At 32.1% G+C, this 27,841-nt stretch overlaps 3 protein-coding genes across 4 annotated transcripts; 2 read left to right on the plus strand and 1 right to left on the minus strand.

The window, feature by feature from the left end:
* Positions 1-4,263: 4,263 nt before the first annotated feature.
* LOC129307699 (TPR repeat-containing thioredoxin TTL1-like) lies at positions 4,264-6,894 on the plus strand. The gene is made up of 6 exons (XM_054948558.1): positions 4,264-4,320; positions 4,463-5,378; positions 5,481-5,676; positions 5,763-5,935; positions 6,019-6,352; positions 6,493-6,894. Exons 1-6 carry the CDS (start codon positions 4,305-4,307, stop codon positions 6,628-6,630), a joined length of 1,773 nt encoding a protein of 590 aa, XP_054804533.1. The 5' UTR covers positions 4,264-4,304; the 3' UTR covers positions 6,631-6,894.
* Positions 6,895-8,425: 1,531 nt separating this feature from the next.
* On the plus strand, positions 8,426-9,395 carry LOC129308066 (NDR1/HIN1-like protein 13). Its single transcript, XM_054949051.1, has one exon. The coding sequence runs from the start codon at positions 8,460-8,462 to the stop codon at positions 9,231-9,233; it is 774 nt and encodes a 257-aa protein (XP_054805026.1). The 5' UTR covers positions 8,426-8,459; the 3' UTR covers positions 9,234-9,395.
* Positions 9,396-18,628: 9,233 nt separating this feature from the next.
* LOC129309509 (probable trehalose-phosphate phosphatase J) lies at positions 18,629-21,593 on the minus strand. 2 transcript variants are annotated; one of them, XM_054951111.1, is made up of 12 exons: positions 21,457-21,593; positions 21,065-21,368; positions 20,843-20,983; positions 20,680-20,751; positions 20,493-20,585; positions 20,349-20,405; positions 20,155-20,256; positions 19,956-20,033; positions 19,733-19,802; positions 19,341-19,411; positions 19,117-19,209; positions 18,629-18,954 (listed from the first exon to the last, which is right to left on the minus strand). In XM_054951111.1, the coding sequence occupies exons 2-12, from the start codon at positions 21,362-21,364 to the stop codon at positions 18,886-18,888; spliced, it is 1,146 nt and encodes a 381-aa protein (XP_054807086.1). In that variant the 5' UTR covers positions 21,365-21,368; positions 21,457-21,593; the 3' UTR covers positions 18,629-18,885. The 2 variants fall into 2 exon arrangements, with proteins under 2 accessions (XP_054807086.1, XP_054807085.1); XM_054951110.1 differs by having other exon boundaries at positions 20,843-20,986.
* Positions 21,594-27,841: the final 6,248 nt, after the last annotated feature.

Here is a 27,841-nt window from a genome sequence, read left to right on the forward strand (position 1 = left end):
TACTACGTAGGTTGGGTTGAATAGTGTGTAGTGTACTCAAAAAATACAGCCAACAACATTTTATGAGCTGAACTATATTATCTAGGAGAAATTGTGAAAAAGGATCAAATAAGCAAATTAATTGGATAATACAAAATCTGCAATTTTTCTCACAAAATCTGCATTATATCTTCCACGATTCTGTACCTTTTCTTCAATTAATTTGTTTAATAGATCCTTTTTCTCCAATTTTTCCTATTATTGATAATTTGCAAATGATATACATTTTTATAGACCTTGCATTATATATAGATATATGGATTCAATGGCAAACTAAATGGTGCCAAAACTGAAACCAAAAGCCATAGTTGTGGTGCGGAGTTGTTCATGGGCCAAGGTAGCCCATAAAATAAGCCCATTAGTCAAATTGCAAATAAGCTTTGTTATGTGGGCCAAGGTAGGCTCGAATACTGAGGGAGCCCATAATTGGCAGGCCGACTTATTTTGGTCTGTCTTTTTTGTTTTTGGAATTGGAAAGGAAGGCACTAACAACATGAAGTTATAAGTGAGATCCAATCCACAGCCTTTCACTTGCAAAAAAGCGTACATATCATTAGGTTATAAGGCCATTTGCCTATTTACTGGAAAGTTAGTTTTCAAAATGCAATAGTAAAAAAAGTTATATTTTTTAATTTTAAACTTTTGGTGGTCTGAATTTCACACTTTTAGACTCACAAAGCTCCTTACACTGAACTAACTGTCTATGAACTCCAACAACAATGTTTTTGCATGTCACATTGCTTCTTTACTTGCTAATTTTCAACATTTTAATTGACACGTCCAAGTTGTAACTTATGAATTTTTTTTTTCATTTTTAGTTTGTCACCTCGAATTACGTATATACTTTAATCTTTTTTCTGTTTTATAATCTATTATTTTTCTTAAAAAATAATAATACAGAAACACTGACAAAAATAAGAGATCTGGGAGAAGAAAGAGCTTCAAATCTGCAATACCTACAAGAGAAGACGTTCAAATCCAAGAATGTAGGCTTTAACAAAATCAATTTACGCCTCCTTGACATTATAATAAATTTCTTTATGGTTTATTGGAATTTTGAGAAACTATATTTTAGCCTCCTCTCTCTCTCTCTCTCTCAAAATCAAAGGTATACACAAACGGCCTAAAATCACAAGCAGGATTGAACACGTGGCGTCCCATTTGTATTGACTATGTAAGGCCATTGGTGACTTCTTTTTCACTTACCAAACTATACATTCTTGTTTACTTAACTACCAGACAACCATGCCTTCCCTCACTAACCTAACCATTAGTTAATTTCGCGGGAGAATTTTAGTCCAGGATCATGGCAAGCGACTTAATTATAGGTGGGTTTAATTTTTTTTTTTTGAAATTTTAGTTCAATCAAGAGGAAAAAAAGTTAAAAGAATTTTGACGGTTAAAAAACTGAAATACTTGTCACTTGTTACGCATAATTATTATTGGTTAATTTTTTAATGCACTTATTAATTTACCAATATCATTTGTAAATTACATCCGTTTGTCAGACAATTAGTGATATTAGCTATTGATTTTCTAACTTATTAATTTACTAACATTAATTATAAGTTATAAGACTTGTTAGTAATTTATAATTGATGTTAGTAAATTAATAAGTAAAGTTAACAATTTAATAGCTAATGTTGCTGCTTATAATTAAACAATTGATATTAAATCTTATATAATATTTGACATGTCAACTCATATGATTTGTAACTCATATTGATAAATTATTAAGTGAGGTAAGAAAATTAATAACTAATGATTTTGCATAATAAGTGAAGAGTATTTTAATCTTTATTATTATTAAAATTCTTTTAACTTTTCTTTCTTAGACTGAACTAAAATTTTAAATCTCTATCGTGATCTTTGATTGAAATTTTGCCCAATTTTGCTGCCTTCTTGTTTTTCTTTAACTAGTAATTTTCCTTACTTCCTTGGTTTACACTTCTTTTCATTCATTTTATAACTTACTTTCAATAGTTTTTACAACAGTTTAAAAGGAAATTTAAAACTTATTAACTCTAGATGATAATGAACAAAAATTTTATTTTTGAACTTATTAAACCTATCAATTATCATACTCAGGAAGCTTATTAATTAAACTTGTCATTCGAGAAGCTAAAAAGTCAAATTTGGACAATATAAGTTGACATTAAAAGAAGACAATATAAGAAAAAAACACATCTTTACATTCATAATATATGACATTTTTTAAAAGCCATGTTTGATTTAAAATATAGAATATTGTATAGTTCTTATTTTTTTCCAACTATATTTCTGCTTCATTTATTATTTCTTTTGAAAAATAGCCTAGCAACTTCAATTAATCAATTTTAAGATGCTTATATAGAGTATTTAATAAGAATATAATTAAAAAAATAATATTTTAAAATATTAAGGTTTCAAGTTTCAACTAACACTACAAAAACCAGCAGATTAGCAACAGAATAAATTTCTGTTGCTAATTTGTCACTAATTCTATCACTAAATTAGTGATGAAAGTTTCTGTCGCTAAAATTTTATCATTATTCCATCGCTAATCTATTAAAAATAATTTATCGATGAAATTTACTGATGAAAAATTCTATCGTTAATGGTTAGAATATCTTATTCTGATTTAGTGATGAAATCTATGATAGAAAATTCTATCATAAAGCTCTCTGTCATAATTCCATCACTGATTATTTTTAATTTAATTTTATTATTTATAATATATATTTATATATAATTTATTTAATAATTTATTATTATGCTATAAATAAATAATTTAAAAATTATAATTTAAAATAATTTATTATTTTAAATTATTTGTATATTAATAATAATAATTTAAATTGTATACTTAATTATTCTTATTTTAAAAAAATAAAATAAAATAATTATAAAATTAAAATTAAAATATTATATATTATATAGATACAAATTATAATATAATATATAATGATAATAAAATATTTTTTAATTTAATATAAAAAATAATTTTTTTAAATAAAATATATTAAAAATAATTATTATATATAAATTAATTTTTCCATCTTAATAAATAAATATAATGTTAAAAAATAAGTAAATTTAAATACTATATTTAATAATAATTTAAATCATATATTTATTAATATATGTGTGTGTGGTTGAGTATTATATATTCAATTTATCAATTAAGACTGAAGATTCCTTTCAACTCAACTGACAATAAGGTGGACGTAAAGGCACATGGGAGTATGAGGTTGTAAGTTCGAACGAACCTAGCCAAGGCATAATTGAAGGTAATAATAAATGAAATGGCAGTAACAAATGACGTGGCATTGGTCCGCTGGGAGAGTAGGACAAGGTGGTGACATAGTAGTGAGGTGGCACTGATCTACTGGGTGACTAGGTAGTGATGAGGTGGCATTGATCTACTGAGTGATGTGGCAATGATATTTTGGTCCACCTAATAAATTTGCGACGGAATAAGCCCGTTGAAAAATTAATGACAGAATGCATTCCATCACAATGTCAGAATAACTTTATCCTTATTTACTGATGGAAAATTTTCATTGCTATTCTGTTAGAAATTAGTGATGTAATTGTAAATTCTGTCACTAATGAATTAGTGACAGTGTTTTTACCGACAAAAATATTTCATCGCTAATCCATTTAGCGACGAAATTTTCACTAATTTTTCATCACTAATCAGCTATTTTTTTATAGTGTAACTTTTTTAGAATCATAAATTATTTAGCAATATCCGATATTATGGATCAAATGGAGTGTTAATATTTCACATACTGTCTTATTCACAAAAAGAACAATCTCTTCGCCAAATAATAAGAAAAATAGGTTGTTCACCTATTATGAATATGCTTGAATTAATGAAAACAAAAAATAACCAAATTTGTTGGACAACAGCTAGTGGCTAAACGTGCAAGGATTAAAGATAGTGTTCTTTCCGTCTTGGCTGTCTTTCCTAAAATTCTAGAGATCTTTATTCAACCCGAGACCGAGTCTCTTGGTTTCCACTATTTATCAAAACACAAAAGATTTATTTTTTTTCTCAAAAATAAAAATAAAAATAAAGAAAAAGAGAGAGAGGAAAATTGAGAACCAATTATGAGATTATGGTGTTGAATAAAATAGGATAGCTTGATATCAGTAAAGATTTTTCCAGCAAATTCTCCTCTTCCGAACAATGCCATTCAGTAGTTTGACCTCTTTGATTCCTCTAAGAGACACAAAACACACAGATTTTGTTCTCTGGAAGGCACTCTAGGAGATCACTCATGCATTCTCCTGGGGGTAGTCCTCTTCCAAATCCCATTTCTCACTCTCTCTCTCTTTTCATTTCAGATCTTCTAGGCCATTCTTCTTCTTCTTAAATTATTATGATTAAAGGCTTCCTTCATCGTCATCTCCTTAATCATCTTTTAATCAATGGCAGATACTTCGCCGGACAGGAAATCTGGTTGTGGATTGTTTAGTGCCGTGTTTGGCCGACGCAATCTGTGGCAACGCCGATCAATCTCCTCCCCTCCTTCTCCTACGTCCAACGTTAATCATGTCAACCAAAATGGCAAATCTTCATTGTCAGACTTGTTGAATTCAAAGCGGCGGCGAGGCCCCTCCGACGATGCCGATTTAGTCGCCACCAACCCACCGATACGGGTTGTAATTCAAAACCAACAAAGGAAGCATCATCATCATCATATCAACGAGACATCAAAAGTGACGCCGGTGACAACGCAGGGTCATCATACGCGCCAAGGCAGAAAGGTTCTGAAAGAAGCCATGGGAATTTCAGGCGAGCTTGAGAGTTATATCACTGATCACCAGAAGTCCAAGGGAAGTAGCATGCTTGTTCGAGCTTCTTCAAGCAACGTGATGCTATTTGGTGATTTAGGAAACTTGCGACAAGGAGGAGGTGGAGGGAATAATACAAATTCTTACAATGTAATGGATCAACTTCCTAAGCCTAAAGATGAAATCTTTACAGCAAATGGTAATGGAAGATACACGATGAAGCATGTCACAGAAAATAACGCAGCGAATAAGACCAAAGAGAACACCAAAGAAGAAGGGGTTTCTCTGTGCAGAGCTATATCTACTAGAATGGATCCAGAACAGCTGAAGATAATGGGAAATGAGGATTACAAGAATGGGAGATTCACAGAGGCTTTGGCTTTGTACGATGCAGCTATCGCCATTGATTCGAACAAGGCTTCATATAGGAGCAATAGAAGTGCAGCATTAACGGCTCTTGGTAGGCTTATCGAGGCCGTGTTTGAGTGTAGAGAAGCCATTCGAATTGAACCCCATTACCACAGAGCTCATCATCGATTGGGAAGCTTGTACCTTAGGTATGTATATAGGCTCCTTGCTGAACTTTCATGTTCTTTTTGAAAAGCTTTATTTGTTTGCTATTGCATTGTTTATAACATTTATGACATTGTTATGTATAGGTTAGGAGAAACAGACAAAGCCCAGTATCATTTTAAACATGCGGGACCAGATACAGATCCTGATGAGATTGCTAAGGTAAGGAATCTTCAAGTTCATCTTAACAAGTGCACTGAGGCTCGTAGGTTACGAGATTGGAATACTGTAAGAAAGGAGACCAACTGTGCTATATCATGTGGTGCAAATTCTGCTCCTCAAGTAAGTGAATATCCATTTCATAACTCAGTTTGTGTAACTCGTCAATCATAATGCTGATATGACCTTGTTTTTGTCCTCAATGGAAGATATTTTCTTTGCAAGCTGAAGCCCTTTTAAAGCTTCATAAGCATCAAGATGCAGTTGAAGTAATCTCAAATGGTCCTAATTTTACGGATGAGGAGTTGGGCAAGTTCTTTGGACCTATTGGTTTTGCTAATTTGTTGGTGACACGGGCTCAGGTTGACATGGCTGCTGGAAGGTAGTGTATTCTAATCCTTGTAAAGCAAAATCTCGTTCATAAAACATAAGAAATTAAGGTTAGTATATATGTATGTGAACCAGATTTGATGATGCTTTGGAGGTGGCTCGACGAGCAGTGAAGCTGGACTCGAATAACAAGGAAGCAGGCATGGTGATGAGAAGAGCTCGAGCGGTAGCAGAAGCAAGATCACATGGAAATGAGCTTTTCAGAGCATGCAGATTCTCAGAGGCATTAACGGCTTATGGAGAGGGGCTCGAGCATGAACCTTGTAACTCAGTTTTGTTGTGCAACCGAGCCGCTTGTTTGTCCAAATTAGGCCAATTTGAGAGAGCCTTGGAGGATTGTACTTCAGCTCTCAACCTCAGGCCTTCATACAGTAAGGCTAGATTGAGAAGAGCCGATTGTAATACTAAGGTGACATACATATATACCCTCATAATTAAGCTTCTTATCTAATCCCAATGTACATATATAGAACTTTTTTTGCTGTTCTGGTTTTTCATTAGTTAGTGTTATATTTATATATATATGTTTGTGGTGATGAAATGGTATAGTTGGAAAGATGGGAGGCTTCAGTTCAAGACTACGAGATATTGTTGAGAGAAACACCAGAAGATGAGGAAGTAAGGAAGGCTTTGATGGAAGTTCAAAAACAGCTCAAGAAACAACGAGGTGAAGAGTTGTTGTTGTGAAGTGCAGCTGACTGATATATATATATATATATATAGTTAGAGGATTAGACAAACTCGAGTGTGATTAATGAGGGTATATATATCTGTTGGTTTTGGGCTTGTATTAAGGGCTTGAAGAGAAAGACATAGGATGATATTAGAGAGGTCAAATGTTGCCGGCTTGAACATGTTTATGTTTTGGAGACAAAAAAACTAGGCTCTTTGTTAATTTGAGGGCGAAAATTAATGTGCATAGCTGCTGACATTAATTGTTGGTTTTGTTTTTCTCTTAGAATAATGCTTTTGAATGTCTACATTTGATTTGTTGATAGTTGTAATATCACGTCTACTCTTATTTGCTCTATCTCAAATGGCGACTTCTGCATCCTGAAAAAGCAAAAAATACTGTAAAAATAAATAAATACATGAACAATGTTTAAATATTAAGTCATAAATCTATTTTTCAATCATTTGTTAGGAAATATGGTATAAATATATTTTGAGAAGTCGGTTTTAGTAGTGTATATCCAATGATAACAAATTTTGAATTGAGAAGGATATCATCGACCTGAATTTTGAACAATTTACTAATTTACCAACAAAGAAAGAAATTCAGATACAATGTAAAAAATCAAAATTTATCCCCCCTCTCTCTATATATATTATATTCATATTGCCAAAAATCCAACAATACAATATATAAAATAATTTAATGTCAAGTGAGCTGACTAAAGAAAAGGGTCACTATTAAATAGACAATTTAATGACATGTTTTGAAAATGTTTACTTATGAATCAATACTCAAATGGGCTTTATGGACAAAAATTTTAATAATTAGAACAGTACTATAAACCAAATCAGATGTAGTTGGTCAAACAGTATAAACCATGATCAAACAGCATAAAACAATCCAAGATTTATTGGTTTGTCTAAGAATCGGTCAGAGTTGGTCAAGAATTAAGCAATATTTGATGTATATATAGAACTAGTAAAAATTGAATTGACTATATAGTGTGTGTGAGATAAGTAATTGGCAAGCTAGGTTATTTCTTGGCTTTAGAATGGTACTCCTACAATAATAACAGTTCTATTTCAAGGAAAATAGTGTCAGCAAGAGAAAACACGCTCAATTGCCTTAAATCTACTTTATAATTTTTGTCTATTCTCAACTATAGAGCATTAAGGTTCTCAAGTTCAACAATACAGTAAACCATAACAAAATTAACATAAATTAACAGAATAATATACTAGCCAAATCTATAGAAGAAGCTACAGGTAGAGGTGAAGAAAAACATCGGGAGGAGGAGAGAATACTTTAGAGGGAATCACAGCATATTGCTTAGTGCTAGTTGCTACTTTGTCTTGTTCTGCCACATCAGCCTCTTGGGACCCAATAATGATTGGTTGCACCGTAACAGCCATTATAACTTAAATGTATTTAATAATCATTCGATCGAGCTTAATTAGATCGCATATAAGTAGTGCCTTAACTACATAGGGTTCAACTGCAGTCTAAAATGTAAATTTATGAAGGAAGAGCATGCCAAATAGGAGAAGAGAGAATAAAGAAAAGTTGTTATGAAAATAGGGAGGCCAAATACAGGTAAGAAGAAAGCGAAGAAAACCAAAAATAGAAGAATTTGGTGGTTAAGAAAAGTCGGAAGAAACACAAAAATATAATGGTCATTATAGGGTTTTCAATGCTATAATCACCTTTTCTCTCTCCTTCACTCACTTTCTCTCTCCTATCCTTTGAAGCCTCTCGTATACAAAACATCGTTCATGTTAAAGAAGAAGATACTGCTTCAGCCTTTTCGCTATTAACCCCTTCTTAGCTTCTCTGTTTGCCCATGGAAGGGCGGCTCCAGCCACCCTCCATAGACGAACACCATGCAGTTACACAGTTACCCCTCTCTCCCGGCCGCGCCGACCACCACACTTACGTCGTCCAAGTCCCCAAGGACCAGGTCTATCGCGTTCCTCCGCCGAAAAATACCGTCATCGCCGCCCAACATCGTAAACCTACTAACAAGAAGAACCCTAATACCTGCTATCGCTCCTCCTGGTTCTTTATCTCTCTAGCCATTCTCATCGTCATTGCACTCATCATAACCGCCTTGTATTTCATCTTCAAGCCCAAGCTTCCTCAGTTTTTTGTCACCAAATTTGAGGTCAAGAAGCCTCCCACGACCACTACCACGACGACGTCGAAGAAGAATGCATATTGGGTTCCTCATTATTTAGTTTCGATGAGGGCCGAGAACCCTAATGGCAGATCTGGGCTAAGTTACGCCAAGGATGGGGGTGTTTCCATGTATTACAACAGCATCGCGGTGGCGACCGGTAAGTTTCCAGGGTTGGATCAGGAGCCGGGTGATTCGTCTCCAGTGAAGATTGAGCTATCGGGATCAAAAGATAGGCCTTTAAATGCAGATATGAGAAGGAGTATGAATACGACAAGCAAGAGTCACGTGGCAATTTCTTTTGAGTTGGAGATGAAACTTGAGGTGAAGGGAAGGATTGGGGGGATAAAGATTTATAGGATGAATCCTACAGTAAATTGCAAGATCAAGATGAGCTCGTTGAGGGACGACGCTCGTGTGCTTTCACAAGAATGCAATTAATTAATGTGAATTAATTAACTGGGCACATGCATGCATGAATTGAAGATGATTAATTAAGGAGGGCGATATGATCGTGCGGGGTTTAGCCAAATTAATACTTGCTTCTTAATTATAGTTTTCTTTTCGCTTTTCTGCTATTCTTTTGGATTGGTCGATTCCATATTATTCTATGCTTTGTAATTTCTTTATTACTTAGATTTTTACATTAGTAATAGTTTGGGATATATAGGAGCAAATCAAATTGAATTCCTCTCTAGTGTGAATGGGGGTTAATAGGAACAACGAGTTTTTCATTTTTCCTTTGTTTCTTTGGCTTGATAAACTAGGGTTTTGTTACCAAGAAACAGATGTTTTGAACTGTCAAAGGAATCAAATTGACTTATCCTAAAGTCTCATATTTGAATCTCAAGATATGCAGTTTTTTTAAAATAAAAATGGCAAAGAAATTTTCCAAGATCGGTATCAGAGGCCATCCAAAGGCGGTGAACCAGCAACAGCGGACATGACTCCCGAATTGTAAAATGTTATTGGGAGTATACTCCTCTGTTCATGTTTATAGGATAGAGAGAAAAGATTACTTTTGATCCTATATATAGAATTAATACTTCACTATTTTTTATATTCATCATTACTTTTATGTGCTTATTAAATACTAAAAAAATTCTTAAAAATAATTATTTTTGTCCTTATTAGGGATCAAGGTTAAAACCTATTAAATTTAAGATAGAGTTAATGAAGTTTAAAATTTTTCTTGGTTTTAGTGAAACATATCAAGCATGACTTATAAATAGGATTAGAGGGAGTGCCAAAATTTATAAAAACTTTATAGTATATATATTTTTTAATCTTAACAGTCCCCTTATTGTTAAATTTTGCCTCCATTCCCAAGGCCATCTTTAATAATAACGATCCCACATAGTTGGTTGGACAAAGGAGTGAAAAAAAAAAAACATTTGTTTATGGTTTTAGCTTGTGATAACAAATATGCCATGATCAATTAGAAACCCAATTTGTTTAAGGGAAAAATTTAGCAGACCCAAAGCTTAATTTCAGTCAAAGCCCTTAAAATTCAGAAATTTCATTTGGAGGACTGAATGGAAATTAAGAGCTGACTCAAAATAACTTCATTATCTAAGATCAAATAAACAATTGATGTATGAAAAATGAATAAGTAATGTATGAAAAATGAACAACTGACATGGTTGAAACTTGCAACTCTCATTAATAACACCCACTATAATATAAACAAATGAAATTATATTCATGAACAACTCATATAGGAAAAATAAATAATTGATGTAGGTAAAAAACTTACCAGCTTTTTAGTTTTTCTCTTGAAAACAAAATGCTTAAAAAAGTTATGCTAAGAACGAGATATTTTGTTCAGAACAAGCGAATAACACATTCCAATGGCCCATGATGAATGATTAAATTAACCAGGCCGAAATCGTGAATGGTTAAATTAAGTTACTAATACATTATTGGAAACGTTTGCGCCAAAAAAGAAAAAACATCATTGGAAAAGAAATTGAAGAACCAGAGCTAAGAAAAGAGGACAATTAAATAATGGCATTAGGCCACACAGTTGTTTTTCATCGGCCCAAGTACCAACCCATGGACTTCATTTGCAGCCCAACACTTGCTTTAGTTCAAGGTCACGTGTCAATTTATTGCACATAGAATTTCAAACAGATGAAAAAACTGACCTCTAAACTATAAATTAAAAGAGCATTTACAAGTTACCAATGTTCCACTAAATTATTTATTAATGAGTTAATTAAATTAGTGACGAATGGAACCATGTATCTTGTGGAGTGTGAATCGTCTTCTTCTTAATTAGATTAACCTTCATTATCATAAGATTTTTATCTTAGTGGAAGTCTGATTAATTATCTCATGGCATGGGCATAAAAATACTCAAGCTATTTCATATACAAGGCATTTTTACTCATTCCATACCTATGGAGAGGTAATCTCTGCAGCCCAAATTGCAAGACTTTTTTTCAACTAACATTGATCCAAAATATAAGATACTTAGTATTTTCAGAAATTATTTTTTTCATTTTACCCTTTACATTTATTAACTTAGTTTATTGGATATATATCATGAGATCAGAATTTATTACCCCTTCTCACTCTATTGGTCAGTTCATACTATTTTGACTTTCCCACTTGACATCTCCCTCAGGAGATTATTGACATAATCATATAAATACTACTCCTCTAATCTTATTCATAGGATAGGGGGAGAAAAAAATTTAATTCTATTTAGAAGGCACTTGTTAATTTTCAATGCTCCTCTTTATATTTTTTTTCTTATTAAATAGTTTGAATAAAAATATTAATAATGAGATTTAAGAATATTTATTAGAGGTAAAGGTGAAAACTTGTTAAATTTTAAAACAAATTCAATGAGGTTTAAAAATTTTCTTAATTCAGGTTAAATATGTTAGAAGTAACTTATAAATAGGACTAAAAGGAATATCTTTCTAACTTAATTCATCATTAGTAGTTATTAAGGACCAAAAGTCAAAAAGAAAAACTATGGGTATAACTAACTTCATTAGCATGCGGATTATAGTTAAAAATTACTTACAATTTGGACTGGAAGGAGTAGTTAATTAAAAATGGTAAATATTGTGTGTGTGTGTAAATAGATATTAGTGATATTATGACATGTCGTCTACGTGGCAAAATTTTAGAGAACATAAAATAAAAGACAGGAATACCATATAATATACCATAGGCAATTAAGAAATGGGTATAACCTTAAGCATATTCCTTTTTGTTTGTGCTATCTCTTAATTCAAAATTTAACAGTGCTTATTTCAATAAAGTTACTAACGATTGCACACTTGTAATGCACTTTGAAAGCCACTGCTTCATTAATTTTTACTGAATCTGATTACTTAAAAATAAATAGTGACCAAAAGTCATATGGACCTGAACAAAAATCAAAGGGCCGGTGACTTGTTAAGTAAAGAATTAATTATTAAATAATTATAGCTCTTCAAAGCTTCGAAAGGCAAAATAGCCCCAAGAAAGAAGCTGCTTGAAAATGATTTGGTTATATATATATATATATTTATTTATTTATTAAGATACTGCTAGTGTTCTTTTGACCGACATTCGACCAGTTTGGATAATGTAATAGACCTGTTGAAATTTAATTATTATTATGATAAGTCATCAATAATTTGAATATGTGTGCGTGATCAAACTGTTTGTTTGTCGAAATCATACTTAATTAGGGTGTTAAACTGTCAAATTAAAGGGTCTGAAGTTGATTGACTTTTTGGCACTGCAACAAAAAAAAGCGGGACTGAAGTTGACTTGTCAAGCCGTCAATACCGTAAGTATGAAAGACTGTCTCTGACCTGTGAATTGGGAAGCTTTGTTCGTTTTCTTCAAAGGATACTCCAAATCTCGAGTTAATATTTATAATGATCAAGGGTTTTATCTACTTCACTAATTAAGTTAGTTTGATCATAATTACCTTGAACAAATCACAAGTTGCATTTGTTATATATATATATATATATATATATTATATTCCCATGTTGTTCAAGTCTTGACATGTGTGAATTATATATTAATTATTAGATTATGTTGGGGTAGATGACAGAATGCAAATCATATGCCTTTTTAAGAATTATACTCATTCTTAATTCTTGATTGCTAAAATGAATGTAATTCTTCGATCTTATTTATAAGTTACTCCTAACATGTTTTATTAAAATTAATTAAAAATTTTTAAACTCATCAACTTTATTAAAAAAATTTAATAAATTTTTAACTTTAATTATCTCCATTTAATAAATATTTGTTCCTCTTGATCATAATATAAAACATTGACAACTATTCCATAGTTCTAAAAAGGTTAGTTAAAACCTCAATCTTAATTCCCAAATTTTTATATCTTTTCAATTATACCCTTATCAATACTTTATATAAGTGTCTTGATAATAACAATTGAAATTTTAATGTATTATTTAAAAAAATAAATGAAATAAAAGTATAATTGGATAAAGAATTATAAAAATAACCTAATGTCATCATGTATTTCAAACCAAGCAAAGCTTTTAAAAAATGTTTTGTATCATGGTACGGAGGGAGTGCATACTTATTCTCACCAATATTAATTAATTCAGCGTAAATGAAAAAAACTTGTAATAAAAAATCCATGAAATGCCTTGTAAATGGAATAAAAAAAAGATGGCCCTTTCTGTGTCTTGTACCGGAGGAAGTCCTTGTCTTTTGCCAAACATGAAATTAAAGTCTTTTTGTAACTGAATTGTTCAATGACTCTGGTCGGAGAGTGGATGAGCTAGGGTCCAACAATTGTTATTAAATTAGTCGATCAATAATTGAAGTCTATCGCATCGACCCTACGTACCCGTCTTATAAAAATAAGTTTTATTTAAGGTATAATTTTATCCTTATATATAATTAATGAGCGATGGCTCTAATTTATAGTATAATGATAGAGATATTATTACAGCTGTTTTTTCTAAAATCATATAAAATTTTATTTAAATAATTTCATGTCAATGAATTGTTGGTATACACAGCGTAACAGAAGCAAACCGTCAATCTAACAAATAGATAGATAGATCATTAATAATGTATATTACACACACACATGTATGTATATAATGATTGGTTCATGCTTGTGTTTTTGGGTGTAAGATTAATACTTCAATATGCGTGCGTAATAGGCTTAAGAAGTTATTCAAAATTAAACTCTTTTGAAATTATATATGACCTGAAGGACGAGAATATCAATTGGGATTTGAAAAACTCCAAATCAAACAAATATTGCTTTCTTTCCCACAAAGTTGAGTCCCACCTTTTCATGTGTATAAGCACTTAACCTGCCCACATGCTTCCTTCTTTTCTTTAACTATCGATAGTTTCTAAAGATCGAGGTCATCATCATTATTATATCATGACAGCCACAAGAAACGAACAAAAACTATTGATTATAATGCTTTTTATCTTTTTTATTCACAACTTTATTGGTGTCTCTCTTTACGGGGTATATTTTCATATTTATCCCACCCTTCCATACATTTTTTTTCTTTTTCTTTAGCTATTAATATTTATAAATCTATCTTAGCTAAATTAGCTAGATATTATACATATGCACGCTCTTTCCAAAATTCTTAGTTTAACGTGATTCGCTTTACGACCTTCCAATTCACTGCACAGATGAAAATCTTATGTATCACCCAACACATGCCACTCTATGTTCACATACGCGCGCGCGCAAATTTGTATGCGTGAGTCTAAAGTGTTTATAAACTCTTCCATTTAATATTATAAGACATTTTTTTAAATATTATATTAAAAAATATATAACATTTTGAATCTTTTAATGTACAATTAGTAAAGTTTTTTTCAAAGATATCTTAGGTGTGTAATTAATAAAAATTTTTAATTGAGACGATGTTCTATTAAATAAAGATAAATATATAAAAAATATGTAATTTAAAGATTAATTCATTGGGGGTGTACTCTTTCTTGACCAAAATATAAGACATTACTAACTAATTCACAATTTTTAAAAATGTTAGTTGAAATCTTAATCTCTTAAAAAATTTACATCTTCTTAATTTTATCCTCATTAAATATCCTAAGTGCCTTTATAATTATAATTAAAATTCTAATGTATCATTCCAAAAAGAGTAATAATTAAAGTAGAGGTGTAGTTGAAAAAATAATTATAAAAATTATTCAATATTTTATATTTTGGATCAAGTAAGGCTTCTATAAGATACCTCATATTATAGTTTGGAGAGAGTAATTCAGTTAAAAGTGTCTTATAATAAAAAAATGATGAAATGTGTGTGTATTTAGAATGAGTTAATGTAATTATGTTATGAGTACAAGTCTTAATATAGAGTTTATTTTAAAAGATTAGTATGCCGAATGAGAGGGTCGATCCTTAAACTTATAAATTTTACTTATCTTATGACGCTTGTGATGTGAGACTCATATATACTATTGGTTGGCTCATGATAATGATGGGATATGGTATGGGGTGCTCGTGAATGAAAGAGTTTGGCACAGTTAACCATTGGATCCACCAAACATCTTCCACCAGGAAAAATATTTAATTAGGTGAATCTAAGGAGGAACCTGATTGTATAAATAAATTAATAATACCAACCCATTAACCATTTAATTAAATACACATTTCAGTAATTTGTTTAATTGCTATACGGCCATAACACATAAATACACAATCGGTAACCAAGTAATTTTTCTTTTCACTTGATTTAACAATTCTGCATCACACACTTTCCAACAACCAAACACGTGTGTTCGAGCACCCAATCTAACACAGCTTTGCTTTCCAATGTATGCTTCTCTCACATATGTGTGTGTGTAATTTAATGGAAAACCAAGAAATAATTTTTAGTGTAAGTTTACAAATTATTGAATGTCACATGCTGGTTTCATGATAAAGTAATAAACCATGCATACATGTTAAATCCGTCTGTGGATCTAGTTGTACTATAAACTTATAAAGTAACAAAAAATAGAAAAAAGAATGTGCTGTTCCCATAGAAGGGTTATCGTTAATTTTTCCGCAGAGTATTATACATATCCAGGTTGGGGTTGGTGGGTGCAAGAACAGTTTATATATATAATATGAACGATCTAAAGTGAACACACTCGTATATAAGTTTCAAAAGCAATGTTACTTGTCAGTAACATGGATGCGAACTCTTTAACCTTTTTTGTTTTTGTTACACTAGCTGAAAAAAGTGAATTGTGTGTGTATATGTATGTATGTATATTTTTCTTATATCTTATTTATAAGTTACTTTTAATATATTTTATTAAAATTAAAAAAAATCTTTAAAATTTATTAATCCTGTCTAAAAATTCAATACATTTTTCACTTTGTCCCTGTTACTTCATCCATTTAAAATTATAAAGCATTTCTTGAGATGTTAGATGTTAAAAAATATAAAACAGTTTTAGTATTTTAAGATATAATTAATGTGTTTTTTTAAAAAAACTCTTAATAAATAAATAAATTATTTTATATTTATTTTTAAGTAAAATACTCAATTAAATAAAGATAAATATAAAAAAATTATTAATTTGTAGATAATTAACTAATTTATTGAGATCAAAATTCAATTAAAAATGTCTTATATTTTTAAATGATGAGAATGTATGTATATATGTATATAATATTTTCTTTTACTAATATTTAATGGATAAATAAAAGAAAAAACTTGCATAGAAAATTTATATAGTGTGATTTATAAGTAAGACTACAGGCCAAAACAAGACAATAGAGAAAGTATGTGTGCGAATAAAATAATATAGAAATAAACAGAAGTTGAATGGCATTTGTTAAACTTTAATCATTCCCACCAATAATTGAAACATGTCAGGTGTTAGTTTAATTGAATTGAGGTAATTAATTATTAAAATGTATTGGATGAATCAATAAAAAAAAATAAAGAATGATAATGTGAATGTATCTAGTGGACTCCATCTTTCCACGCCCGACACAAACATCGATGTATGATCAGAGGGGCTGTCAAAGGTTGGAGCCATGTTGGTGTCTTTACTCCAAATATGAAATATCAATGTTTTATTCTTCACAAGTTCACATCAAACATCTCTTCCCAAGTGCATTCCAACTCCTCTTTCAACCATCCTCAATTCCTTCAGTTTCACTTTCACTAATCCACCCCTTCATAATATAACTTTCACCTTTTTTTAACGTCCCTCCCAATATTTTAATCATTTCCAACAATCAACTTATTTTAATTAACATACATGTACATACATACATATATATATATATATATATATACGCGCACATACATACATACATACATATCTCACTTCTCTCCTACATTCAACAACCTGGTACATTATTGGACATAAGTATACATGAGTTACTAGAGCCAGTAATTCGGCCGCACTTAAAATATGTTGAGTGTGAGGAAAGATTATCATAAATTTCGTGCCTATTTATAGAACGTTGAGTGCGTAGATTCAGAGTAGAATATTCTGGGAGGTTTGGGACAATGTAGAATTTGTGTGTGTGTGTGTGCGTGCGTGTGTGTGTGTGTTTTTTTTTTCTGGGTGTTTGGAGCACAAAGCTTTTTGCGTGCGTGTGCGTGTCTCTATATTAATTTGATGTGGTCAATTTCACATGATTTGTGAAGCCAAAATTTTATATGAGTCGGGTTGTGTCGTGTTATGGTGCCAACTCACAATTCTACTTAAATATAGCACGCCTTTGATTTTTTTCATATGAAAGTGGGACACTAAAGTATATAATGGAATCATCCCAACCCTTTTGTTTCTCTGTTCCTGTTCTCCAACAAAAAATTTAAACGAGCGTGCCGTAGTTCTCTGTTTATTAATGCCTACCGCTCAGAATTATCAATGCATGATCATCACTTTACCAAAACATGGAAAAGCTTTTGGAATAGAGTGTATATTGCCTAATAAACTAACCTAACTTAGTTAGTTGTAATTGCCAACAAATGTTAGTAAAGATTTAACTCCTAATAATTTATAAGATCATTAATTCAAAATCTGCTATATATATGAGAATTTATTTGGTGGGAAGGTCTCTATTTCTATAAATACTTTTTGAATTCAGAGACATGCCCTATTTATGGTAAGCTTTGGGTATTTAACTCAACTAAATTTTTCATATTAAAAAAACTTACCAACTTAGTTTCTAGTTTCCAAAAACCAGAATTCAAATAATATTTTGTTTATTGCACCAATAATTATTGATTGAGCAAAGGTATTCTCTTATTAGGAATTAAGTACACAGATATTAAAAAAACTGCTTATATTAAAGTACATGGATATTGCGTTTGGATTTAAGTATCCATGAAGGGATTATTAAAAAAACTGGATCGAGGATTATAACAATGGGAGAAAGGCTAGTATGTACATACATACATACATAGACACACACACACACACATATATAGCGTATATATAACACAGGGAATTCAATTAAGACGGTGGGTAATGCATCTGGACTCAGGAGTCTCATATATGCAAAGTAATAATTAAAAGGTTAAATGATGACTTTGAGCACAAAAAAGAGATCAAAACTGCCACTTTTGAGTCAGCTTTGATATGATATATATATATATATATATAGCTCCAAGCCAAAGTCCTCTTTGTAAGAGAGATATAGTTGATCATGCAAGGGACCCTCTTGTTACCCTGAATCTCGAAATACCCAATCATATATGGTTTCCACTATCTTATCTTCTCAATATCTTACACACGCTCATATTTTCTCAGCCTTCTTTTGCTTATATACGTTTAATTATTGCATGTGTGACAAATGAACGAGGTTGCGAGAGCTATATGTAAAGCAGCAACTTGAATTAAGGAATCAAGATTTGGGATGTATAGACTAAGTATCTCAGAAGCTACATAATATATATCTTTATTTATTATTATTCCTGTACTTGACTAGCTGATTACATCTAAACTAAGAAAGACACTTATGTCTTTCTCTGGCTTTTGCTTTATCCTTACATGTTTGTCTTGTTGCTCTTAGCTTAAAAAAAATTACAAAGCGTCCTATATCCTACCCTCAGCTCATTTTTGCAGGGTAGAGATGTACATGTCATTCATTAATTTACACCCTCGAACGTGCTCCTAGACAAACTCTTTTCCACTCCACTAATCGCTGAAGAAATTCCATCACCTGCATGTAAATATTAAAATTAATCCAACATATACATGTAAGAATACAATTAGGTGGAGTAGGCTATCTAAATTGTATGATGCTCGTAAAATAAAGTATCATGTGTGTGTATTCTGGCATGCTGTATTTACGGAGAAAAAATCAAGTCACAGTTGTACTTACCTCGTCGGGTTCTTGTAAGGAGAAAGATGCACTAGTATCTTTAGGAAATTTGGAGACAAGAATGCCATAGCCTTGTCCTCTCGCTCTAAGTTTCTGATTATTGCACAGTACGACATTGGAGAATTAATTTATAATTAAACCTTTTGAAGTTTTTGGAGAGGAGTGGAGTATAAAATAAAAGAAAATTGATTAGATGTAAATAAAGAAGGAATATCATTGGATACCTTGAATGCATCTTCATCGGATCGATCGTCTCCAATGTAAACAGGGAACACGTCGGTACAGTTGGCAAATCCTGGGGAGATATTTGGATTTATTATATATTTTGACTGGTAACACACGCCCACAAGAAAAACAAAAAAGTTGACACGCATAATGAAGCTCATGGCTATTCATTGCAGTCTTCAATAAATTAACTTGCCCCACAGGGTCTAGCTGTCTTCCTTTATGTTTTTTCCTCCTTTTCTGGGCTTTTTTCTACTTGACAAATACTATTCTTCAAATATATTAAAATATATTAATGCATATTTTAACTCAACGTGAAAAATGAAATTTATGGTTACTTTCAGTTTATTATATATTAGTTGTTGTTAAACTTTGAACATCGTGGACTCACCAAGTGACTCTAACAAAAATTCCAAGGCCTCTCCTTTGTCCCATTTAATCGGGGGACGAATCTCTAGTACCTGTAATAAACAAATCGTATTGAAAGTGAGACATCGATCCCTCACTTAACCTTCTTTGGATCTCCTTAATAACCTTAAATTCTGCTATATATCAAATGCCCTCAGAGAACATAGAAGAAAGGAATGATAAAACACGGAACCAGCTGGGCCCACCTTCCTTCCTTGAGTGAGGCGAAGCTTGGGGTACTCCTTTAACACTGATCTGACTTGGTTTGCCAGTTGGCTCCATTTCTGTGCACAAAACAAAGCACTTGTTTCAGAGCAATTTCTTTCTCAAGACTATAGGAATAGTTACGTGAGATTTTACAATAGGAAAAACAGAAGGATAAGGATATATATTTATATATAGTACCTTTTCTTCAACACATCGAAAATGAACAGATACACAGAACTTGTTGTTCTCCACCTTAGCTCCTGCAATTGAGCTTGTTTTCTCAAGCAACAGTTGATAAACCTGAGAGTTGATCCAAGAATTAAATCTTCTCATCTTCATATTATTCATGGTAAAGCAAAAGTAGATATATATCATAAATAAAAACCACTAACCTTGTTTATCATGGGTAAAAATTCACAGGCAGGCTGAAACAGGATCGCTTTGCTGTCCTGCAGAGCATAGTTAATCGGTCAACTCTACAATTATTTCTGATAAACAGAAACAAAAATGTCATTAATTATATATACGACACTCACTCTATTGTATTTAGAGATTTTAGTCGGGCCTTTGATATCCATCCCATGACTTCCAGCATAATACAACTCTGCCAAACGGACAAAGTTGTACACCTGTAGTGTTTCATAGCACAATGCGAACTAAATAAATCTTGAAACATGGAAGACGTGAAATGAAAAGATACGGAATGGAAACTTTGAAATGCACCTTGTCTCTGCATCTGCCGCTGACTATAGCTGTCGGAAAGCACCTCGCAAGGTTTCTCACCGTCTTCCTCATCTGTTAATTATTTTTAACACGTACGTAAGATTCAGAATTTCAAGAGAGCTGAATTGAATGATTAATTAAGAGTGGGTAAGAGAGAACGAACCGCATCGGACATGAAAGCACGATCAGGGTCTTCGATGATGGGCGAGAGCGTACCGTCGTAGTCGAGAAACACGACTATTTGCTTTCCTCTGGAAGCATCGATGATTTGCTCAAACATATCTAATGCAGATGGGTGACGAAGCTGCTGGATCAAACATATACAGTTAGATTCATAAGATGACCTGAGAGATAGAGATAGAGAGAGAGAGAGAGAGAGGCTTACGATCCAAGAATTTTCTTCTGGGTCGAAAGCAGGGGCGGTGAGATGATTATTGGAGTGGTGGGTTGGGGAAGAGGCTCGCATGGAGTCAACCCAGGAGTTGACTTTGGCGGCTCCATTGATGTCGAGGGTCTTCAAGAACTTGTTCCTTGAAATGGAGATGAAGCCGCTGGCGCCGGCTCCGGGAGGGGCGGGGGGCTTGTGAGGAGCGGTGGTGAAATTGAACGAGTTTGAGACGGCGGCGGTGAAGGTCAAGTTGAGTCTGGACTTGGCATCAGAGATCACCATATTCTGCTGCGTCATCTCTCTGCAAAACAAGCACCCAACTCGTAAAACAAGCATCGTGAAAAAAGATGATGAAAAACTGAAATGAAATCAAGGCAATATTACAATACCAAAGGGAAGGGAAGAGGAATGAGTGTGTTATGAGTGTGTATGTGCGTTGGGAAGAGAAAAGCAGAGAGAGTGAGAGAGGTTGGAGGAAGAAGAAGGAGAGATTGATTGAGTGAGGGAGTGAGTTGGGGGGGAGAAGCAGAGGGTGGAGCCATGGATTTATAGTTGCGAGCAGAAGGTCCCATAACGCTCAGGAAAGGGTCCCACGTTTCGAAAAGAAGCGGAGGCTCCACACTTGCGACCTTGTGGGGACCACTTCACGGACTGTTTTTGGGCTTTTCCTCCGCTTTGCTTCCCCGACATAGTTGCGACCTTCGTATCATATCTTCTCAATTTTTTTGATTTTAATTTATTCTTTAATTAATTATATATAATTTAATTAAAAATGAGATTAAGATATAAAAATAAACCCATATATGCTTCTTTCTTTAAATCCATATACACTTCTTCTTCTTTTTTCCTTTGGATACAATTTTTGATCCATTCACTTGTAATAAAAAAAAAATTGATGGTATATTTTTTTTATTTATTTATATGATATTTTATTTTGAATTATAAAAGACATAACTAATTATTTAAAATTACAACTGAAATTGAAGCCGTAACCTCTCATTTATTAGGGAGCTTCGAAGTGGGATAGTTTATATGATAATGATGTGTAATGATAATAATAATGATGATGAGAAGTGAATTAATTAGAAGTGATAAAAATGAAGAAGAGTAAATGACCCATGGGTGACTGGTTAGAGAGGCAGAGGAGGCAGCCATGTTGAGAGGAGAGGAGAGAGGAATGGCGAACCCATTGGGCGATCTTTGTTCGTGTTCGCAACCAAACGAATCTCTCCACGTGGGCTCTTTCCTATGGACTCGTGCCCCCTCTCTTCCCCTTCGCTTCCATTGTTTCCCCCACTATTCTATTTGGGAGAATAATAAATAAATCTTTTCAGAATATGGAAATAACAACTTGGTCGTAAAATGTGATCATATTTTTTGAGTTTCAAGAAATCTAATTATTATTAAAATTTTTGATAAAATGATAAAAATATTTCTTAATTAAAAAAAGTGAAAAAAAAATGATAAGAGAAAACTAATTTTAGCGTGAATAATACGCGCACAATAACTTCTGGCAATGGAAGGCGGAGCAGTGCTTCCATAATTGGGCTGTTTAGGGCCGTCAACTAAAAGCTACCACTGTTAAGGCATGTCGGCCTCAATTTTGTCTCTTTTTTCATTATTTGTTTAATATTTATATCCTTTGATATTAATTTTCTATTAATTTCTAAATTGATTGTATTTATCCTTTCACTATTTTTTGGCCAAATAATTAAAGGGCTCTCCCACTTCCAGTACAGACCAATATTAAACTTGTTATAATTTCAGTTAGTTATAAATATGAAAAATATTTATAAATTTAAGATGTTTATACTATGATTTTATTATACACGTACATGCTGGTAGAAAAATAATTACATTTTATATAATAAAAAAATTTCATATATTTCCAAATTTTTTATACTCAGAAAATTATATATACAAATACAACAATGAAAATTCAAACAACTAGTTTCGTTTCATGTTATTTGAACACGGGAATTCGTAACTTTTGAAATAAATGTATTTTCACATGACTCTCATCAAATGTACGTGTACGATATCAAAATCCATTTAAAATGCTATCATATGCTATAAAACCCCATTGTGCATCCTTAATTATAGTTGAGTTATCACATTTATCCTCCAGAGCAAGTTAAAAAGCTATAATTCCTCTAAATGAAAAGTCCCCTAATACAATTAAAAAGTTCTTAATTAGCAATCATCAAATAAAATGCATCCTATGGCTTTTAATTTTTTTTATTATGATTATTTGATTGGGTCTCGAGCATTGTAGCTTGTGAGGCTCAGTTTAAAGTAACCTTTCTAAAAACATTTTAGTATTCATCCAAACTCCACCATGAAATTTCGTGTTTAAGTGATTACAATCTCATTATTCACTAGAATTAACCTCTCTCGGTATTTGCAAATGATTTAAATTATTAGACATTCGTATTTGTATTTCAGACCAAAAAACATTTGTATCTGAAAAGGAAAAACGAAGCAAAAATGTTCAATTTTTATTTGATGATTATACATTCATTGTAGCTAAGAAAAGACGGAATTTTTTTTTATGGGGGGTCCCATCTAGAATGATACCCACTGAAAAAAAAAAAAAAAGATTGAGCACCGCAAAACAAGCTGCTCCAAATTGTACAGTTCACAAATCCAGCAGCGTCGTGCCGACGTACGAACAGCGACCCATTCAACCTATACTCTTATGGCTTATAATATAAAAGGTTGATTTAGTTGATAAAAAATTCACCGATGATTTAAAAGATCATAATTGTTATTGTCAATATAAACATTTTATCAATTGATGATCTATAAATACTTTCATAATTACTCTTTTATTTTCAATTTAAAGACATATGACCTAATTTCCAAAAAATCCAACTCACATACAAGTACGGAAAAATCCATAGATTCCCTAGATTTTTTTTATTTAGTTTTTCTCTTTCCTCTTTTATTATACTATGAACTTTATATTTTTTTAAAAAAGGCTGTTTAATAATACACCACTCAAGCAATCCCTTTAACAAGAGTTCGATGGCATCATATTCTTGAAGCAATGTATAAATCAAGAGATATTTTTTGTGACAATCATGTCAAGTATATACCTCATTATAGGATTGTAACAAAGTAATAACATATAATAAAATTAAGCTTCTTACCCATCATTAACGTCCACGAAATAACCCTGTCTGCTGAGGTGGGCTAGTAAATGAAATTCGTATGTGATTTCTTGTGGTTTGTTAATGTCAAAGTAATAGAGTATGAAAATAAAGTAATACTGCACAGACGGCTTTGTGGTCGTGTGACCTGGTCCCGTTCTTTGTACCTAGACATGAAAGTTGAAACTATGGTCGTATTTCCTCAAACGCAATATAGCATGACTGCAACGTACGAATTTCTTATGGTTTCGTCAAAACCAAACCAATATAATATGCCCCTGAACGTTTTCCTAGATCTCTCTGATTCATATGTTTTATTTTCTGCCAAAAGGAAGAAGAAAGAAATTCATTAAGAGACAAAGAAAGACAACGAAGAGGGAGATGTCGACATTTAATTTATATATGCTGGTTTTGCATGCATGCACCAAAATGCAACCTAGTACGACCAAACCCACAGAGTCCGTTGACCCATGATCCATGTTCAATTACTTGCATGACAAGCCTTTGAAACATAAACCCTACAATACTGTTATTCCTCAGTTATTAATTGAGTTCGAGCAGAGCAGTTAATTAATTTAATTATTTTTTTACTTATGGAACACCTAACATAGCGCATAAGACTACGATATTAGTTAGTCGTCTCTTTCAGAGCTTTTTCACATGCGCAGGTTCTTCTTTCTCTTGGACTTTGATCAACTGTGTCTGCGTATATACTTCTTTATCAGTGTATTATTTTTGAACTGCTTTTGTTTACTTAAAAAATTAATTTATATATATGTGCATACGACTATTCTATAGATTTCCACGATCCATCTGATGGAGATCTTTTTGCCGGCCAACAATATATATAGTTATATACATTAGTTAGAACAGCAGGCCTCGGATTTTTATATGTCACCTGCAAAATAGTATATAAAATTCGTTTTTTAGAGGGGAAAAATCAAGACAAGAATATACCAAAAAAAAATAATTATAAGAAAAATATATTTTTAAAATAGACCCTTATATATAAATTTATCCAAAAATGTTTATTTATGATAAAGTTCTTATATATTTAAAAAAATAAAAGTGTAGGAAAAATCGATATAACTTCAGTTTTTGTATTAATTTTTACTCCAAATTTTTTGCTGTAAATGTAGATTCTAGAGGATCTTTGCACCTTTTTTTTTTAAAAAAATCCTTTTAAAGAGTTTCCGCATTCTCAGCCTAAATCTCCGCAATCAATCATTTTTTCACATTCATTTGGATATATTAATAATTTTTCAAAAGAATTTAAATATCTCTAGGCTCTTGTCCTTCGATGAACAATTAATTTTAATTGATTAGTATTACCAATGAAAGTTGGGTCTAAACAAAAGAGCTAATCCCTTACAAATTCCTACTAGAAAAGGTAATTATTTAATGCCTGATTATGCCTAGAATAGGATTACACTTGTGTTCAATCCCAAAAAAATTTAATTGATTAATATTAGAGCTACTAAGCTTCGTGCAAGTGAAAGAAAAATGGCACCTTGTTCTCATTCTCTACATATATACGTACATGTATAGTTGTATACAAATTACATAATAACAACTCATTTTTTTTATTTATATACTTCATCCATTTAAAAATATAAAAAATTTTTTCTATCATTAAATAATGTTCAAACATATAAAATATCTTTAGTTTTTCAAAACGCAATTAACAATTTTTTTAAAAAAATAATCCTAATAAATACACCACTCAACTATTTATCTTTAAATAAGAACAAACATAAAATGACATTATAAATTTAGAGCCTATTAATTAATTTATAAAGAGTGCAATTTAGTTAAAAATATCTTGTACTTAGCAAAGGGTAAGAGTATACAGATAAAACTAACTGATAGAATTTTTCAAGAGAGATCTAGGATACGTCTCTCATTAATGCATTGATGGCTCTGTGCAATTTTGGTTGAGGCACCATCTGGGCAAGTTCTTTAGTTGAAAGATGTCTCGGAATCTAAATGATTGATGAGTCACTTGAGTTATTTGCAATCATATATAAAACATCTTTGATTGCCTTGAAAAAGTTAAGATCAAATGAATGATCTTGAAGTATGAAAATCATTGAGAGAAATCGTTGAATTGAACTTGAAGGGTATTATATTGGTTTCCACTTTCTCCGCACGTATTTTTTCGAAGACAACAGAAAATTAATGTTTTTAAATAATATATTATAAGCTAATTAAATACGAGGAGTACAAATATGACGGAATTAATTAATACCTAGCTTAGGTAGCTGAGACGTGTAAAATGTAGAGTACTGTTAACCGCCTACCCAGCAAGAAACATTGAAGGATTCCGGAGTGCATGGAAACCAACGTGTCACGCAATCACAAAGGGAAAATGCGATCTATACCAATAAATAAATAATAACCCCCCATGCACCTTGTTCTGCCACATCCCAGACACGCCACATGTCTGTTAGGGCATCTCCTCAGCTTTCTCTCTTCTCACATTATTATAACTTTTGGTAAACTTTACAGACACACGTACAAAGATACCACCACTCTTCATCATATATAATATTAAAGCCATGGGGCTACAATAGCTACGTGTTCAGTCCTCGAACAACACTGGCTCTGATAACATTTGTGGTCGGCAGATGCGGAATCTGTGACCTGAATTACAACTCGACACCTAATGAGTCCCTCCATCACCAGACCATGCACGTTCTTTGATTTCATGCACTTGGATCAAGGCCAATATATAATAGTTATAAAAATGAGTGGTCGAAGTGAGAAGGTCCAGATTTTGTGCCTCAACATATATAGATGTTCTCTTATGAGCACATGCGGGGATATGGCTGGCAATTATGCACTACATCTGCATGGTGTCATTTTGTGGACACACCAGAAAACAACACTAGTGTCCATGTGTGTGTGTGTGAACTTGTTTAGTTTCTGTGTTGGTCTTAAGTTGGACCAGTCGATTCTTTATATATAAATGTACGTACGAACGGCAAATGAAAGCTGGTTCTTTCGTGCTTTCCTTTACTGTTTTGTTCAGTTGAATGAAAGAACGCCAAACTAAAAGAAACATGTCTGACATATTAGGCCATTGTTGGGACGACATTGGCTTCGGCAGCCTCATCATCACCTAGCTGCTCCTATAGCCTTTGTTTGGACATTTGTACATTTTTAAAAAAGACTGCTTTCTGGCTTTCTGCTTCCTACTCTGCTTATGTTAGGATTTGAATCGCAGAACCGACTTAAGGCCTCGTTTAATATGATGGAATAGTTTTTGATGGAATTAAAATTAAAATTGAAATCAGAATTGAAATCAAAATTAGAATAGAATTGAATTATAAAAGTATGTTTGGTATGTCAGAAAAATTAAATGGAATCCTTGCATTACTTTTGTTTGGTATGCAAGACATGGAAATGGAATTATACTTAAAAGACAAAAATACCCCTATATAAAAATTAAAATAAAACATAATAAAAACTTAATTGTGTACCAATTTTCTTATGTATTTTATATATTAATGAAATATTATATAAATCATAGATTATATCTGTAACTATTATTCACTAGCTTAGGCCAAACAAAAAGTTTTATCATCAGAGGGAACATTTTCTTGAAAATAAAATTGGCAAT

The sequence above is a fragment of the Prosopis cineraria genome, unplaced genomic scaffold (genome assembly GCF_029017545.1).
Source record: "Prosopis cineraria cultivar Desert tree isolate PC_DT_omini unplaced genomic scaffold, ASM2901754v1 PC4, whole genome shotgun sequence".
Lineage (NCBI taxonomy): Eukaryota > Viridiplantae > Streptophyta > Magnoliopsida > Fabales > Fabaceae > Prosopis > Prosopis cineraria.